This window comes from Salmo trutta, chromosome 11, assembly GCF_901001165.1.
Source record: "Salmo trutta chromosome 11, fSalTru1.1, whole genome shotgun sequence".
Taxonomy (NCBI): Eukaryota; Metazoa; Chordata; class Actinopteri; order Salmoniformes; family Salmonidae; genus Salmo; species Salmo trutta.
Window position 1 is genome coordinate 13,210,303 of NC_042967.1, and position 15,736 is coordinate 13,226,038.

The 15,736-nt window shown below is 45.9% G+C and overlaps 2 protein-coding genes across 3 annotated transcripts in view; one reads left to right on the forward strand and one right to left on the reverse strand.

The window, feature by feature from the left end:
- Nucleotides 1–15,736, forward strand: part of LOC115202237 (zinc finger protein 827-like) — a 111,469-nt gene that overhangs the window by 17,509 nt on the left and 78,224 nt on the right.
- LOC115202236 (zinc finger protein 827-like) lies at nucleotides 26–13,898 on the reverse strand. Of its 2 annotated transcripts, none has more exons than XM_029766223.1 (6): nucleotides 13,736–13,898; nucleotides 9,964–10,138; nucleotides 9,054–9,220; nucleotides 3,534–3,743; nucleotides 2,512–2,689; nucleotides 26–338 (listed from the first exon to the last, which is right to left on the reverse strand). In XM_029766223.1, the coding sequence occupies exons 1-6, from the start codon at nucleotides 13,839–13,841 to the stop codon at nucleotides 290–292; spliced, it is 885 nt and encodes a 294-aa protein (XP_029622083.1). In that variant the 5' UTR covers nucleotides 13,842–13,898; the 3' UTR covers nucleotides 26–289. The 2 variants fall into 2 exon arrangements, with proteins under 2 accessions (XP_029622083.1, XP_029622084.1); XM_029766224.1 differs by having other exon boundaries at nucleotides 291–338; nucleotides 2,503–2,689; nucleotides 13,736–13,897.

The window sequence follows — 15,736 nt, forward strand, 5'->3', positions numbered from 1 at the left end:
GAAAGGTGAAGGAGGAAAGATGTGTGTGACGTGTCCAGAATATTTTACCCTAAAGGAATGATACGGTGTGTGTGTGTGTGTGTGTGTGTGGTGGAAAGTGTGTATGTGTATTGTTGAAATTTGAAAGTGTGTAGGGTGGGTTGGGGTTGAAAGTGTGTTTGGAGTGGGTTGGTGGTAGGTGGGTGGGGCATGTAGAACTGGGCAGAGACAGGTTGTGGAAAGAGAACAGGATTGGACGGAATTAGGAATGGAAGGATAACTGAAATAAATGGAAATGTGGCACTTACATTTAAATAGCACCATTCATCTGCTCTGGGCCCCAAAGCGCTTCACAAACCCTGCAGAACAGAATCACCTCAGAATACAACCAGCCACGTGGTGAAGACCCTACACACGCCTTCTCTCTCCCATACACTCCTGGACATACACTCCTGAATGAACACTTCTGAGTACACTAAGGATGCACTGGTAAAGGGAGGCCCTTCTCTGTCCTAGACACGCCTCAGTACACACTCCGAGTGCACAGTCTTTAGTACACTCTCCTCTTTGGTACACACTACAGCCTCGTCTCTTTCTCTTATAAAGTGTTTTTTCTCCATTGTCTACAACTTCTCGTCTGTCTTTTGCCCAGCTTATTCAGCTGGCTTGATTTGAAAGGGTTCTCCATTGCAGTGGATGACCATCACTCCGTCACCCCACCGTCCACTGCTGAGCACACACTACTTAGTACACAATCCTGTCTGGACACACTACTCTAGAGTCTAGACTAGAGATACCCTCTTGAACTGGACGGAGGGGGCAGCTGTGTTTGGGCTACCTGCTTTTAATTCTGACCTCTCAAACCTTAACCGCACAGCTAATGTGGACTGTCTGTCTGGTTTTAAAGTCAGGATAGAGGATAGATTTTTAACAGATATTTAAACACACTACTATAAATGACTGAACTAATTGCACCCTTGAACATTTGAAATGTGAAATAATACATTCCCATGTACCTATAATTGACTAATACTGTTAGCAGTGTTGATGGTGTGTGTGTGTGTGTTCCTGTATTGACCAACGAACGTGGAGAGAATCGGTGGCGGCGTATTGAGACCTTAATCGCGCCTCTACTCCTTGTAACAAGACGAGACACTAACAGATACCTCAGTAAACTACTGCCCTGACTCTCTCACTCCAAACACCAAACCAACTAGTGATCTAACTCTACCGATGGCTAGACAACGGACAGCATCTGGTGAATAGTGGTGACAGCTTGACATTAAACATGGTCAAGTGACAGTGTAGGCCGATCAGTTAATGGCGAGATGAGTTCAATGGCGTCTGATTGATATCGATGGCTCTACACGTGCATTGACTGACTGCATATCATGGCAAACAACTTCCACAAATAGATACAAACAAAAAAAAGAAACAGAAAAATGACAGTGACTGTTGTGTGTTAACTAACAATCTGTTTCTCGGGCGATTAAATATTTTCCTAGATGTCTCTTCAGATTTCCTGTTAAGTGATTGCATGTGAATGCATGTACTACTTTCATTCCAGATGGTTTCAAATGCAATCTGGAAAAATAGAATATCTATGTGGTATAAAATATGCATCTGTGTGTGCAGGCTTTAAAAGCACAGTGCTAGGCTAGGCTAATGTCATTAGCATGTTGTTGCGTGTGTGTTGGAGGAGCTTCATAGCTAGGCTAATGCCATGAGCATGTTGTTGCGTGTGTGTTGGAGGAGCTTCATAGCTAGGCTAATGTCATTAGCATGTTGTTGCGTGTGTGTTGGAGGAGCTTCATAGCTAGGCTAATGCCATGAGCATGTTGTTGCGTGTGTGTTGGAGGAGCTTCATGGCTAGGCTAATGTCATTAGCATGTTGTTGCGTGTGTGTTGGAGGAGCTTCATGGCTAGGCTAATGTCATTAGCATGTTGTTGTGTGTGTGTTGGAGGAGCTTCATGGCTAGGCTAATGCCATGAGCATGTTGTTGTGTGTGGGTTGGAGGAGCCTCGTACTGGCAGCATTGGTTTAACATTAACAGATTGGCTAAACGGCTATGTATGGTTTACTGTTTGTGTGTGTGTGTGTGTGTGTGTGTGTGTACATCACACAGTACAACAGAGGCTCCTATAGGGGTATAGGAGTATTGGGTCAGAGGGGGACAGTGTTTGGTATCTAGGGCTGTGAGTGTAATAGGGGTTTATATATACTGTGTGAAGGTCTTAATAGCTTCAGTGAGCTAGATGTCCTATGCACGTAAATGTGTCTGTGTGTTGACGTCATCTAGTTTCAAAGTGTGGCTGAATGCATGCACACATTTACAGTTCAGACTGCGTGTGTATTATGTTTATGCATGTGGTCTTACACGCATGTTTTCGACTTAACGTGTATACTACAGTCAGCCGGTCAGTGGGTTACCGTCTGGCTGTGCGTCTGTATATGTGTGAGGGAGGAGTCGGGGTAGGGTTGGGTGGGAGGGTGGTGGAGTAGGAACCTCTGTCTGTACTTGCTTTCCTTACTTGAGCCCTCCGGTGGGGACGGTGTGGCACTTCTTGTGCTCCAGCAGCTGCTCGGGCGTCTTCAGGAACTTGTGGCACACGTCGCACTCGAACATGCGCGTGATCAGGTGGATCTGGAGGTGGCGCTCGTACATGGTCCGCGTCTTGCACACAAAGTTGCAGAAGACGCACTCAAAGCCTGGAGGGGACGGGGAGAGGGAGTTAGCATGACTGCAGTGCTCCTCGTCCTCTTAACTGTGTGTGGCTCAAATTATTGCTCGTATTTTACCTCACATATTCTGGACACATCACACACACCTTTACGTCACTGCATCATTTACGTGAAAAAAGTCTGTGCTTTTGCATGCTAGCTGTTCGAGGAGACTTTCCGTCATTGCGCTAACGCTAGTTAGCAATAGCGTGCGAAACTACATCTCACTTCCTGCATACTGGACGCAGGTATGGTCCAACATGGTATCCATGAGTTCATCTGACTCTGGGGAAGTAGATAAATGGGTGGGCTCACACTCTCTCTTTAAAGGCCCAGTGCAGTCAAAATTCTGTTTTCTGTGTTTAATATCATATTGTACAGCTGATGAAACACCGTAAAAGTGTGAAAAAATGTGATCAGTGTAATTTCCTGATAGCTGCTGGTTGAAAATACAACCTACACAGGACCTTCTAATCAGCAGGTTTGCATGAGCGGGAGTTTCAGATTTCCATGGTGACATCACCAGGCGGTAAATTAGTTAATAGACCAATAACAAAGAGAGTTCCAAACCTCTCTGCCAATAACAGCTAGTTTTCCCCTCTCCACTCAGACCCCTCCCAGACAGTCCTAGCAAAAATCTTGCTTGAGAAGTAGTTTTTTGCACATTTTTAATGGAATCTATTACTGTAAGGTACTTATTGTTACCCAGAAATGATTTGATATTAAGAAAAAAACGGCTGCATTGGGCCTTTAAGGATATAGAATTGTAAGTAGATTAAATTAACTGTAGTTCTACATAATGTTTCAGCCTATACATTCCAGAACTCCTTGCCTTTCTCAGACTTCTCTTCAGTTCCTGATCCCGAGTGGCTGCTGGAGCTGGATTGGCTGCCTGCAGAGGAGGGAGGGGCCAGCAGGTTCTTGAGCTCCTCATTGGCATGGGTAGGTTCTCCACCCTCTGAGCTGTTTAGCGAATCGCTGAGGGCCGACAGGGAGGAGGAGGTGCTCTTAGTCTCACTGAGGGGGCTCCGCGAGTTCAGACCTAGGAAGAAGAGGGGTCAAGAGTCAATCATCATCAGCATTGTTGTCATCGTGACAATCATCATCATCGAATTCAGAAAATTGTAATTACATTTCACTTTACTTCCTGAATGATTAAGTAATATACCCCAATTCTGTCACTACCAGCACTGCCACTGTCATCATAACTGATTTCTCAACATTAGACAGGGTACCTCAACCCAATAAAAGGAGGAAAAGCACTAAACTACAGTCAAAACCACACACACACACGCGCACACACACACACACACACACACACGCAGTCTGTTGAATACAAAATGAAAATCACACACACTGCAGGCAGGCAGGCTCAGCTTCAGGGCCATGTCCTCTGACTGGAGCCCTGCTGCCAGTCCAATCAACAGCCAGTATGCTTTTATTGATCTCTCTTTTTTCTCTCTCTCTCTCTCTCTCTGTTTGACCGCACTTCTCTGGGATAGAGAGAGAGAGAGAGAGAGAGAGAGAGAGAGAGAGAGAGAGAGAGAGAGAGAGAGAGAGAGAAGAGGGGAGGAGGAGGGTCACGGCTAAGGGAGCTAAGATGGCGGGAGCAACTCAGGGCACAGCTCAACAAAGGGCATTCAGTCAGGGAGAAGGAGAGGGAGGGAGGTGAAGGAGTATAGGGCCGCTGACTGCCATGGATTGTGAAATGGCCGACGCCAGCTACCTCACACACATTCGTATGTGTGCGCACACACACGACACAGGCACATACACACAATCACACTGAGGCATTCACACAGACGCATTCAAAGACACATATTGTACATAGCCTACACACTTTCATCCTTGAGAATGAGAGAATGCAGGTATAGAAACGCAGAAAGCAGAGAGTGAAATACCATTGTATCCATCTCTCGCAATGCCGAAGACCTCGAGAGGTAGATTAAAGACAAAACGAGGCTCACCACTCCACTATCTAAGGGAGCTATAGAGCACATTATGCTCTGAACATTCAGAGTACTTGTCCCTTGTGGGAAACCACATCATTTATCATCCCTGTTGGCATATTCCTTGTTAGCTCTTTTTCCAAGGTCCAAGATGCTATTGAAGCATGTATATAGTCAAACGCACTTCACTTTTTATGAGGGTGGACAACGTTGTAAACTAGTGTTACACTCCCCAACGGATTGGATAGTGAAGCGAAAACTTTAAAAGGTAGCTCTATACTCCACCATTTTGGATTTGAGATCAAGCGTTTAATATGATGCGACAGTACAGAACGTCACCTTTTATTTGAGGGTATTTTCATACATGGTTCACCGTTCAGAAACGAACGCACCTCATGTATCTAGTCCCCCCATTTGAAGCAGTCATAAGTATATGGACAAATTCACTTATGTGTATTAAAGTAGTAAAACGTTTAGTAATTGGTCCCATATTCCTAGCACGCAATGACTACATCAAGCATGTAGCTCTACTAACTTGTTGGATGTATTTGCAGGTTGTTTTGGTTGTGTTTCAGATTGTTGGGCCCAAAAGAAATGAATGGTAAATAATGTATTATGTCATTCGAGTCAGTTTTATTGTAAATAAGAAAATAATATGTTTCTGAACACTTCTACATTAATGTGGACGCTACCATGGATAATCATGAATGAATAATGATGAGTGAGAAAAGTTACAGATGCATAAATATCTGCAAATTGGGCCAGAATATGGGAGATTGAATGTATCTCTGTCCCGTTCCTACTGTACCACCACACACAGTATCTCTGTCCCGTTCCTACTGTACCCACCCACCACACCTGTCCCGTTCCTACTGTACCACCACACACAGTATCTCTGTCCCGTTCCTACTGTACCACCACACAGTATCTCTGTCCCGTTCCTACTGTACCACACACACAGTATCTCTGTCCCGTTCCTACTGTACCACCACACACAGTATCTCTGTCCCGTTCCTACTGTACCACCACACACAGTATCTCTGTCCCGTTCCTACTGTACCACCACACACAGTATCTCTGTCCCGTTCCTACTGTACCACCACACACAGTATCTCTGTCCAGTTCCTACTGTACCACCACACACAGTATCTCTGTCCCGTTCCTACTGTACCACCACACACAGTATCTCTGTCCCGTTCCTACTGTACCATCACACCTGTCCCGTTCCTACTGTACCATCACACCTGTCCCGTTCCTACTGTACCATCACACCTGTCCCGTTCCTACTGTACCATCACACCTGTCCCGTTCCTACTGTACCACCACACACAGTATCTCTGTCCCGTTCCTACTGTACCACCACACAGTATCTCTGTCCCGTTCCTACTGTACCACCACACCTGTCCCGTTCCTACTGTACCACCACACCTGTCCCGTTCCTACTGTACCATCACACCTGTCCCGTTCCTACTGTACCATCACACCTGTCCCGTTCCTACTGTACCACCACACACAGTATCTCTGTCCCGTTCCTACTGTACCACCACACAGTATCTCTGTCCCGTTCCTACTGTACCACCACACCTGTCCCGTTCCTACTGTACCACCACACCTGTCCCGTTCCTACTGTACCACCACACCTGTCCCGTTCCTACTGTACCACCACACCTGTCCCGTTCCTACTGTACCACTACACCTGTCCCGTTCCTACTGTACCCCCACACCTGTCCCGTTCCTACTGTACCACCACACAGTATCTCTGTCCCGTTCCTACTGTACCACCCCACCTGTCCCGTTCCTACTGTACCACCACACAGTATCTCTGTCCCGTTCCTACTGTACCACCACACAGTATCTCTGTCCCGTTCCTACTGTACCACCACACACAGTATCTCTGTCCCGTTCCTACTGTACCACCACACACAGTATCTCTGTCCCGTTCCTACTGTACCACCACACACAGTATCTCTGTCCCGTTCCTACTGTACCACCACACACAGTATCTCTGTTCCGTTCCTACTGTACCACCACACACAGTATCTCTGTTCCGTTCCTACTGTACCACCACACAGTATCTCTGTTCCGTTCCTACTGTACCACCACACAGTATCTCTGTCCCGTTCCTACTGTACCACCACACACAGTATCTCTGTCCCGTTCCTACTGTACCACCACACACAGTATCTCTGTCCCGTTCCTACTGTACCACCACACACAGTATCTCTGTCCCGTTCCTACTGTACCACCACACACAGTATCTCTGTCCCGTTCCTACTGTACCACCACACACAGTATCTCTGTCCCGTTCCTACTGTACCACACCACACAGTATCTCTGTCCCGTTCCTACTGTACCACCACACACAGTATCTCTGTCCCGTTCCTACTGTACCACCACACAGTATCTCTGTCCCACCATACAGTATCTCTGTCCCGTTCCTACTGTACCACCACACACAGTATCTCTGTCCTGTTCCTACTGTACCACCACACAGTATCTCTGTCCCGTTCCTACTGTACCACCACACACAGTATCTCTGTCCCGTTCCTACTGTACCACCACACACAGTATCTCTGTCCCGTTCCTACTGTATCACCACACAGTATCTCTGTCCCGTTCCTACTGTACCACCACACACAGTATCTCTGTCCCGTTCCTACTGTACCACCACACAGTATCTCTGTCCCGTTCCTACTGTACCACCACACACAGTATCTCTGTCCCGTTCCTACTGTACCACCACACAGTATCTCTGTCCCATTCCTACTGTACCACCACACACAGTATCTCTGTCCCGTTCCTACTGTACCACCACACACAGTATCTCTCTCCTGTTCCTAGCCGTAGCAGCAGCCAGGCTCCCTGCTGTGGGGCCACCAGTCTGACCCCTTGCCCATGTGGCTGACACACATCTTAGCGGGGGCCAGCTTCAGGCGTAACACCTGCTGAGTTCAGCCGTTTCCATGTCTGTCTGGAGCCTGGCTGGGGGAGATGTGGTGTCCAAACACTATCAGCTGACGAATAACACCCAGCAGTCTTTTCTACAGCCCCAATGTGGTGTGTTTTCAGCAGCCATGTTTGCTAGTGGGTGGAGGCTAGCCTAAATGCCAAGCTTCGATATGGACTCACCACTCTGTGTCTGTGTGAGAGAGGGTAAGAATGTGTGTGTGTGTGTGTGTGTGTGTGTGTGTGTGTGTGTGTGTGTGTGTGTGTGTGTGTGTGAACCCTGGCCTGCCTCTGAAGGACCAGAGGGCCTATTGATTTTTTCCCCTCAGGCACGATAAGGGGCAGCCATCGTAGATAAACAAGGTCGCTCCCTGGCCTCCGTGAGGACCCCTCAGCTGTCTGCAACACTACCGGACAATCCCACACACACACACTGCCACAGAAGGGCAAGACGGGCAACCGCGATAAACTGGACAAACTCGCTACGGACCGAAAAAATATATTGACAGGCTGGGTTTTGGACCAGTGGCTTTAAAAAGTCCAGGGAAGGTCGAGGGAGGGAAAAGAATCTACCTGTTTTGTTATTCAAAGCGGAAGTTGTTTCTGTTTGGAGAGTTTACAGAGTTAGAGTCTCCTCTCTCTCCCGGGAAGGGACTCCTTTTATGAAGCTTTACTTTACTGTCACTTCAGTTCAGTGTGTTGAGACTGAACATGTTGGTTCCCTCTACTATAAATGGCTGTAAACTAAACTAGCTGTATCTACTCTGAGCAGTAGCACCTCAATCTGCAACACTCCCCCAACAGCTCCCTACCAATAACATGTGATAGCTGATCTGAGAATCATTCTGAAAGGTTGGTACCGTCTCTTCAGAAAGCTTTAATACATTGTTTGGCTACGATCCGAGGTGCAGACTTTTCCAGTCCTCCTCATGGATTTAAAAGGCCCCCCTAAATGTGTAGTATGAAATAATTTTTACATAACTCATTTTTGCTATCGTTCTTTTTTATCATCCGTTATTAGACAGTGGCAACGCGGAACACTAATTTAACCCACACATTTTCTAGAGGGACGGCTTTAGGCGGAACACAACAGTATCGTACAACATGCATCTGCATAATGAACATGGTCTTTTGCCTGCTAATGCCTGCAATGCAGTGAAGAAAACGATATGACAACAATAACGTCTAATGTAACTGGCCCCTCTAACAGTACAACTGGCCCCAGCTTGGCCCCCCCCAGTTGAAATGGTCTAGAACCGCCACTGAGATACACGCTTCAGGAAGGGAATCAATACAATTTGGAACAATTCGACGACAGCAAAACCAAGTTCAGCTGGAAAAGAAATGCCATCAAGTTGGTTGTACAAGCTTACTTTGTCCTCTTGCTGCCCCCTGGGACAAGAGGTGGACCAAAGCCATCTCTCTATACATGCCTGAGCAGACGACAGATGATCTACCTGTGTGTCCGTGACTGACGTGGGACTTCATGTCACTCTCCTCCACACAGACGTAGTCACAGGCGCTGCAGCACAGAGAGAACATCCACTGCTCCTTGTCCACGTGGAGAGACATGTGGCTGACGAACTGGGCGTTCAGCCCCGTCTGGAAACCACACGCATGGCAGCTGGATGGACAGGAAGAGGGAGGGATGGGTTAAACACTGATCTCAGAACAGGTCACAGCTAGAGGGGAAAGGAGAGAGGTATTGAACATAGACCAAATGCTGATCTCAGACCAGGTTATAGAGGCGAGAAGACATAATTAATTCCTAATCAAACCCTAAAGGCTGACCTCAGACCAGGTTATAGAGGGAAGAGGACATCATTAATTCCCAATCAAACCCCAAAGCCTGACCTCAGACCAGGTTATAGAGGGAAGAGGACATCATTAATTCCCAATCAAACCCCAAAGCCTGACCTCAGACCAGGTTATAGAGGGAAGAGGACATCATTAATTCCCAATCAAACCCCAAAGCCTGACCTCAGACCAGTAAAGAAATAGGTCAGTCATGTACAGTCCATGGTTTACATTACTGATACTGACCCCAATTTATGGGATCAGTAAATTGCATGTGTCAGTCTTTATACGGCTAGATCTTCTGTTCACACACACATTAACCACAGAAACTAGGCTGTTTGACAGGAGACATTAGATCTTTGACGCCTTGCTATGGATGAACATGTACTCGCCAAAAACTATAGGGACAGACCTTTATTATGGATCTGTGTACATTAGTACAGGGAAAGTTCTTGTGACTACTGCTCTGAGAACATGTGCGTCGACCAGACTCTAGTAGAAATCCAAAATGGTGTATCTGGCCCATTCAATGTTTCTTTGGAGTATTTCTTTCATTCAGCGTAGCAGCACCTGTAGTAATAGGGGAAGGTCTTCCCGTCTCGTCCCTCAGCGGTGGTGACGGCGCTGACCATCTGCTCTGCGTCGGTGCTGACCAGCTTGACAGAGTGGATGGTCAGGTGCTGGTTGAGGTTGGCTCTGCACTTGGCTGCATAAGGACACAGGTGACACGTATACTTCCGCTCCTCTGGAAGGACAGACGGACACAATGTGTGTGAGTGAGTGAGTGAGAGAGGTGGGTCTACAGACACACACGGGGACACACACATTCGTACACACACACCATATACAAAACGCATGCAGGCACACGTACGTACGCAAACAACATGCGTACACATCACGTATACACAAATACAATGAGTACGTCCCCCTGCATGAGAATGTATGCTTAGTGGACTACACAAACAAAACACACACGCAAATCCTATTACGTCAGCTACTAACTAGCACACACACACACACACACACACACACACACACACACACACACACACACACACACACACACACACACACACACACACACACACACACACACACACACACACACACACACACACACACACTTTGCCCGAGGACATGAAGCCAGGGAACCTTTGTGGCCCGGGTAAACCAAAAACAACCATCATGATGACATATGCCCCCGTTTCTGCTCTCTGTGGTGTGCCCAAGCTGTTCTCAGCCAAACAACCCACTCACAGGGGGAGTGTGTGTGTTTTGTATTACTGTGTGTGGACCACGCGCTTTCATGCATAAGAATATGTAGGTTTTTACATAAATGTGGTTGCATTAAAAAGATCAATTTAAATAAAATTAAAATTGAGAATGCATCATCTTTTACAGCAATGACCGTTATACTTGTGGTAATGCCAGGGGAGTGGAGATCTCTGATCTGAACCACTGAGAGTCAGGACCTCTGTTTGGATCTCTCATCCAAAGGATCGCTTAGACGGTAGTGTGTGCTGTGTTCACATGTATTTACATGTATTTATACACTGAGTGTATAAAACATTAGGAACACCTGCTCTTTCCATGACATAGACTGACCAGGTGAATCCAGGTGAAAGCTATGATCCCTTATTGATGTCACTTGTTAAATCCACTTCAATCAGTGTAGATGAAGGGGAGGAGACGGGTTAATAAGGGATATTTAAGTCTTGAGACAATTGAGACATGGATTGTGTATGTGTGCCATTCAGAGGGTATAGGATCAAGACAAAATATTGAAGTGCCTTTGAACGGGATATGGTAGTAGGTGCCAGGCGCACTGGTTTTCGTCAAGAACTGCAACGCTGCTGGGTTTTTCACGCTCAACAGTTTCTCGTCTGTATAAAGCATGGTCCGCCACCCAAAGGACATCCAGCCAACTTGACAACTGTGAGAAGCATTGGAGTCAACATGGGCCAGCATCCCTGTGGAACGCTTTCGACACCTTGTAGAGTCCTGCCCCGACTAATTGAGGCTGTTCTGGGGGAAATGGGGGGGGGGGGGGGGGGGTGGAACTCAATATTAAGAAGGTGTCCTTAATGTTCTGTACTCTCAGTGTATGTATTTATGTGTATTAATTTGCATTCATATGTATGTATATGTATTAATGTATATATATGTATGTAAATGTATTAATATGCATAAAAGCATGTATGTGGTTTTGCATCAGATATGGTATGGCCCCAATGCTGTTACACTCTGTATGTACACCTACTGTAACTGTGTATGAATCCATCCACCGGGTGTGTGTGTGTAAAATATATATATATATATATATATATATATATATATATATATATATTTATATATTTATATATATATATTTATTTACACACACACACACACACAGTGGGGGAAAAAGGTATTTGATCCCTGCTGATTTTGTACGTTTGCCCACTGATAAAGAAAGGATCAGTCTATAATTTTAATGGTAGGTTTATTAGAACAGTGAGAGACAGAATAACAACAAAAATATCCAGAAAAACGCATGTCAAAAATGTTATAAATTGATTTGCATTTTAATGAGGGAAATAAGTATTTGACCCCCTCTCAATCAGAAAGATTTCTGGCTCCCAGGTGTCTTTTATACAGGTAACGAGCTGAGATTAGGAGCACACTCTTAAAGGGAGTGGTCCTAATCTCAATTTGTTACCTGTATAAAAGACACCTGTCCACAGAAGCAATCAATCAATCAGATTCCAAACTCTCCACCATGGCCAAGACCAAAGAGCTCTCCAAGGATGTCAGGGACAAGATTGTAGACCTACACAAGGCTGGAATGGGCTACAAGACCATCGCCAAGCAGCTTTGTGAGAAGGTGACAACATTTGGTGCGATTATTCGCAAATGGAAGAAACACAAAGAACTGTCAATATCCCTCGGCCTGGGGCTCCATGCAAGATCTCACCTCGTGGAGTTGCAATGATCATGAGAACGGTGAGGAATCAGCCCAGAACTACACGGGAGGATCTTGTCAATGATCTCAAGGCAGCTGGGACCATAGTCACCAAGAAAACAATTGGTAACACACTACGCCGTGAAGGACTGAAATCCTGCAGCGCCCGCAAGGTCCCCCAGCTCAAGAAAGCACATATACATGCCCGTCTGAAGTTTGCCAATGAACATCTGAATGAATCAGAGGACAACTGGTGAAAGTGTTGTGGTCAGATGAGACCAAAATGTAGCTCTTTGGCATCAACTCAACTCGCAGTGTTTGGAAGAGGAGGAATGCTGCCTATGACCCCAAGAACACCATCTCCACCGTCAAACATGGGGGTGGAAACATTATGCTTTGGGGGTGTTTTTCTGCTAAGGGGACAGGACAACTTCACCGCATCATTTGACGGGGCCATGTACCGTCAAATCTTGGGTGAGAACCTCCTTCCCTCAGCCAGGGAATTGAAAATGGGTCGTGGATGGGTATTCCAGCATGACAATGACCCAAAACACACGGCCAAGGCAACAAAGGAGTGGCTCAAGAAGAAGCACATTAAGGTCCTGGAGTGACCTAGTCAGTCTCCAGACCTTAATCCCATAGAAAATCTGTGGCGGGAGCTGAAGGTTCGAGTTGCCAAACGTCAGCCTCGAAACCTTAATGAATTGGAGAAGATCTGCAAAGAGGAGTGGGACAAAATTCCTCCTGAGATGTGTGCAAACCTGGTGGCCAACTACAAGAAAGGTCTGACCTCTGATTGCCAACAAGGGTTTTGCCACCAAGTACTAAGTCATGTTTTGCAGAGGGGTCAAATACTTATTTCCCTCATTAAAATGGAAATCATTTTATAAATGTTTTTGTTATTCTGTCTCTCACTGTTCATATAAACCTACCATTAAAATTATAGACTAAGTCGGCAAACGTACAAAATCAGCAGGGGATCAAATACTTTCCCCCCCCACTGTATATATAAAATATAAATAAATATATATATATATATAAAATATACACACATATATGTATATGTATATACACATATATGTATGTGTGTGCGCATCCGCGATTGCGTCCGTCCGTGTTTGTATGTCCATTGTGTCCAGTGTGTGTACTGGGATGCAGCGCAGCCTTCTGGCTTGGTAATTAGGCGGGCAGTTTTCCCACTGAGACTAATCATGGTGGTAATCTCTTTAAAGGAGAGGGTAATCCAGTCTAGTAAACCTTATTTACTTTTTACAGGGTATTACACACACAGTCACACACACGCCAAGGGAACGTTGACAAGACATGTCACGACCCACACAGGGAACTGTACGTAGAGATGGAAAGGGAGTGTAGTGTGTGTGTGTGTGTTAGTGGACTCACCTGTGTGTAGAGACAGGTGTCTGGAGAGGGTCTGCTGTCTGCCAAACACCTTGCCACAGACAGGACAGGGGTAGAGCTGCTGACTGCTCAGTATCCCCTGGGACATCCCGTTCCCCCCCGGCTCTCCAGTGTCCTTCTCAGAGTCTGGAAACACACAGACAGAGTACCGTCACCATCACAGTTGACCATATTTTACTCACAACTTTCTCATAACCTCCACACAACTTTTGCACCGGGAGGCAACCTGAAAGTCCATATTACTCCAACCCTCAACCTTGCTCCAAATTACTCCAACCCTCAACCTTGTTCCAAATTACTCCAACCCTCAACCTTGTTCCAAATTACTCCAACCCTCAACCTTGTTCCAAATTACTCCAACCCTCAACCTTGTTCCAAATTACTCCAACCCTCAACCTTGTTCCATATTACTCCAACCCTCAACCTTGTTCCAAATTACTCCAACCCTCAACCTTGTTCCAAATTACTCCAACCCTCAACCTTGTTCCAAATTACTCCAACCCTCAACCTTGTTCCAAATTACTCCAACCCTCAACCTTGTTCCATATTACTCCAACCCTCAACCTTGCTCCATATTACTCCAACCCTCAGCCTTGCTCCATATTACTCCAACCCTCAACCTTGTTCCATATTACTCCAACCCTCAACCTTGTTCCATATTACTCCAACCCTCAACCTTGTTCCATATATTACTCCAACCCTCAACCTTGTTCCAAATTACTCCAACCCTCAACCTTGTTCCAAATTACTCCAACCCTCAACCTCGTTCCAAATTACTCCAACCCTCAACCTTGTTCCAAATTACTCCAACCCTCAACCTTGTTCCATATTACTCCAACCCTCAACCTTGTTCCATATTACTCCAACCCTCAACCTTGTTCCATATTACTCCAACCCTCAACCTTGTTCCATATTACTCCAACCCTCAACCTTGTTCCATATTACTCCAACCCTCAACCTTGCTCCAACCCTCAACCTTGCTCCATATTACTCCAACCCTCAACCTTGCTCCATATTACACCAACCCTCAACCTTGCTCCATATTACTCCAACCCTCAACCTTGTTCCATATTACTCCAACCCTCAACCTTGCTCCATATTACTCCAACCCTCAACCTTGTTCCATATTACTCCAACCCTCAACCTTGTTCCATATTACTCCAACCCTCAACCTTGTTCCATATATTACTCCAACCCTCAACCTTGTTCCATATATTACTCCAACCCTCAACCTTGTTCCATATATTACTCCAACCCTCAACCTTGCTCCATATTACTCCAACCCTCAACCTTGTTCCATATTACTCCAACCCTCAACCTTGTTCCAAATTACTCCAACCCTCAACCTTGTTCCATATTACTCCAACCCTCAACCTTGCTCCATATTACTCCAACCCTCAACCTTGTTCCATATTACTCCAACCCTCAACCTTGTTCCATATTACTCCAACCCTCAACCTTGTTCCAAATTACTCCAACCCTCAACCTTGTTCCATATTACTCCAACCCTCAACCTTGCTCCATATTACTCCAACCCTCAACCTTGCTCCATATTACTCCAACCCTCAGCCTTGCTCCATATTACTCCAACCCTCAACCTTGTTCCATATTACTCCAACCCTCAACCTTGTTCCATATTACTCCAACCCTCAACCTTGCTCCATATTACTCCAACCCTCAACCTTGCTCCATATTACTCCAACCCTCAACCTTGTTCCATATTACTCCAACCCTCAACCTTGTTCCATATTACTCCAACCCTCAGCCTTGCTCCATATTACTCCAACCCTCAACCTTGCTCCATATTACTCCAACCCACCATCTTTCTCATACCAACACTATAGCCTTCTCAAGTTCTCATCATCTCCATGATAATCAGACTATACCACACTGTGCCCCTTGATATTCTCTCTCTCTCTGTGTCCTCCATCACCCATCAGTCCTAAGCCCTCTCTAGTGTGTGGTTGTCCATGCTAATCAGAC

Bases quoted from the DNA above. Each gene is read 5' to 3' on its own strand.
- LOC115202236 (XM_029766223.1), bottom strand. From the start codon at position 13,841: ATGTCCCAGGGGATACTGAGCAGTCAGCAGCTCTACCCCTGTCCTGTC. The intron at 9,221-9,963 runs GTGCTGCTACGC...CTGTCCATCCAG, and splicing joins ACCTTCCCCTATTACTACAG to CTGCCATGCGTGTGGTTTCC. The intron at 3,744-9,053 runs GTAGATCATCTG...TCTTCTTCCTAG, and splicing joins CGTCAGTCACGGACACACAG to GTCTGAACTCGCGGAGCCCC.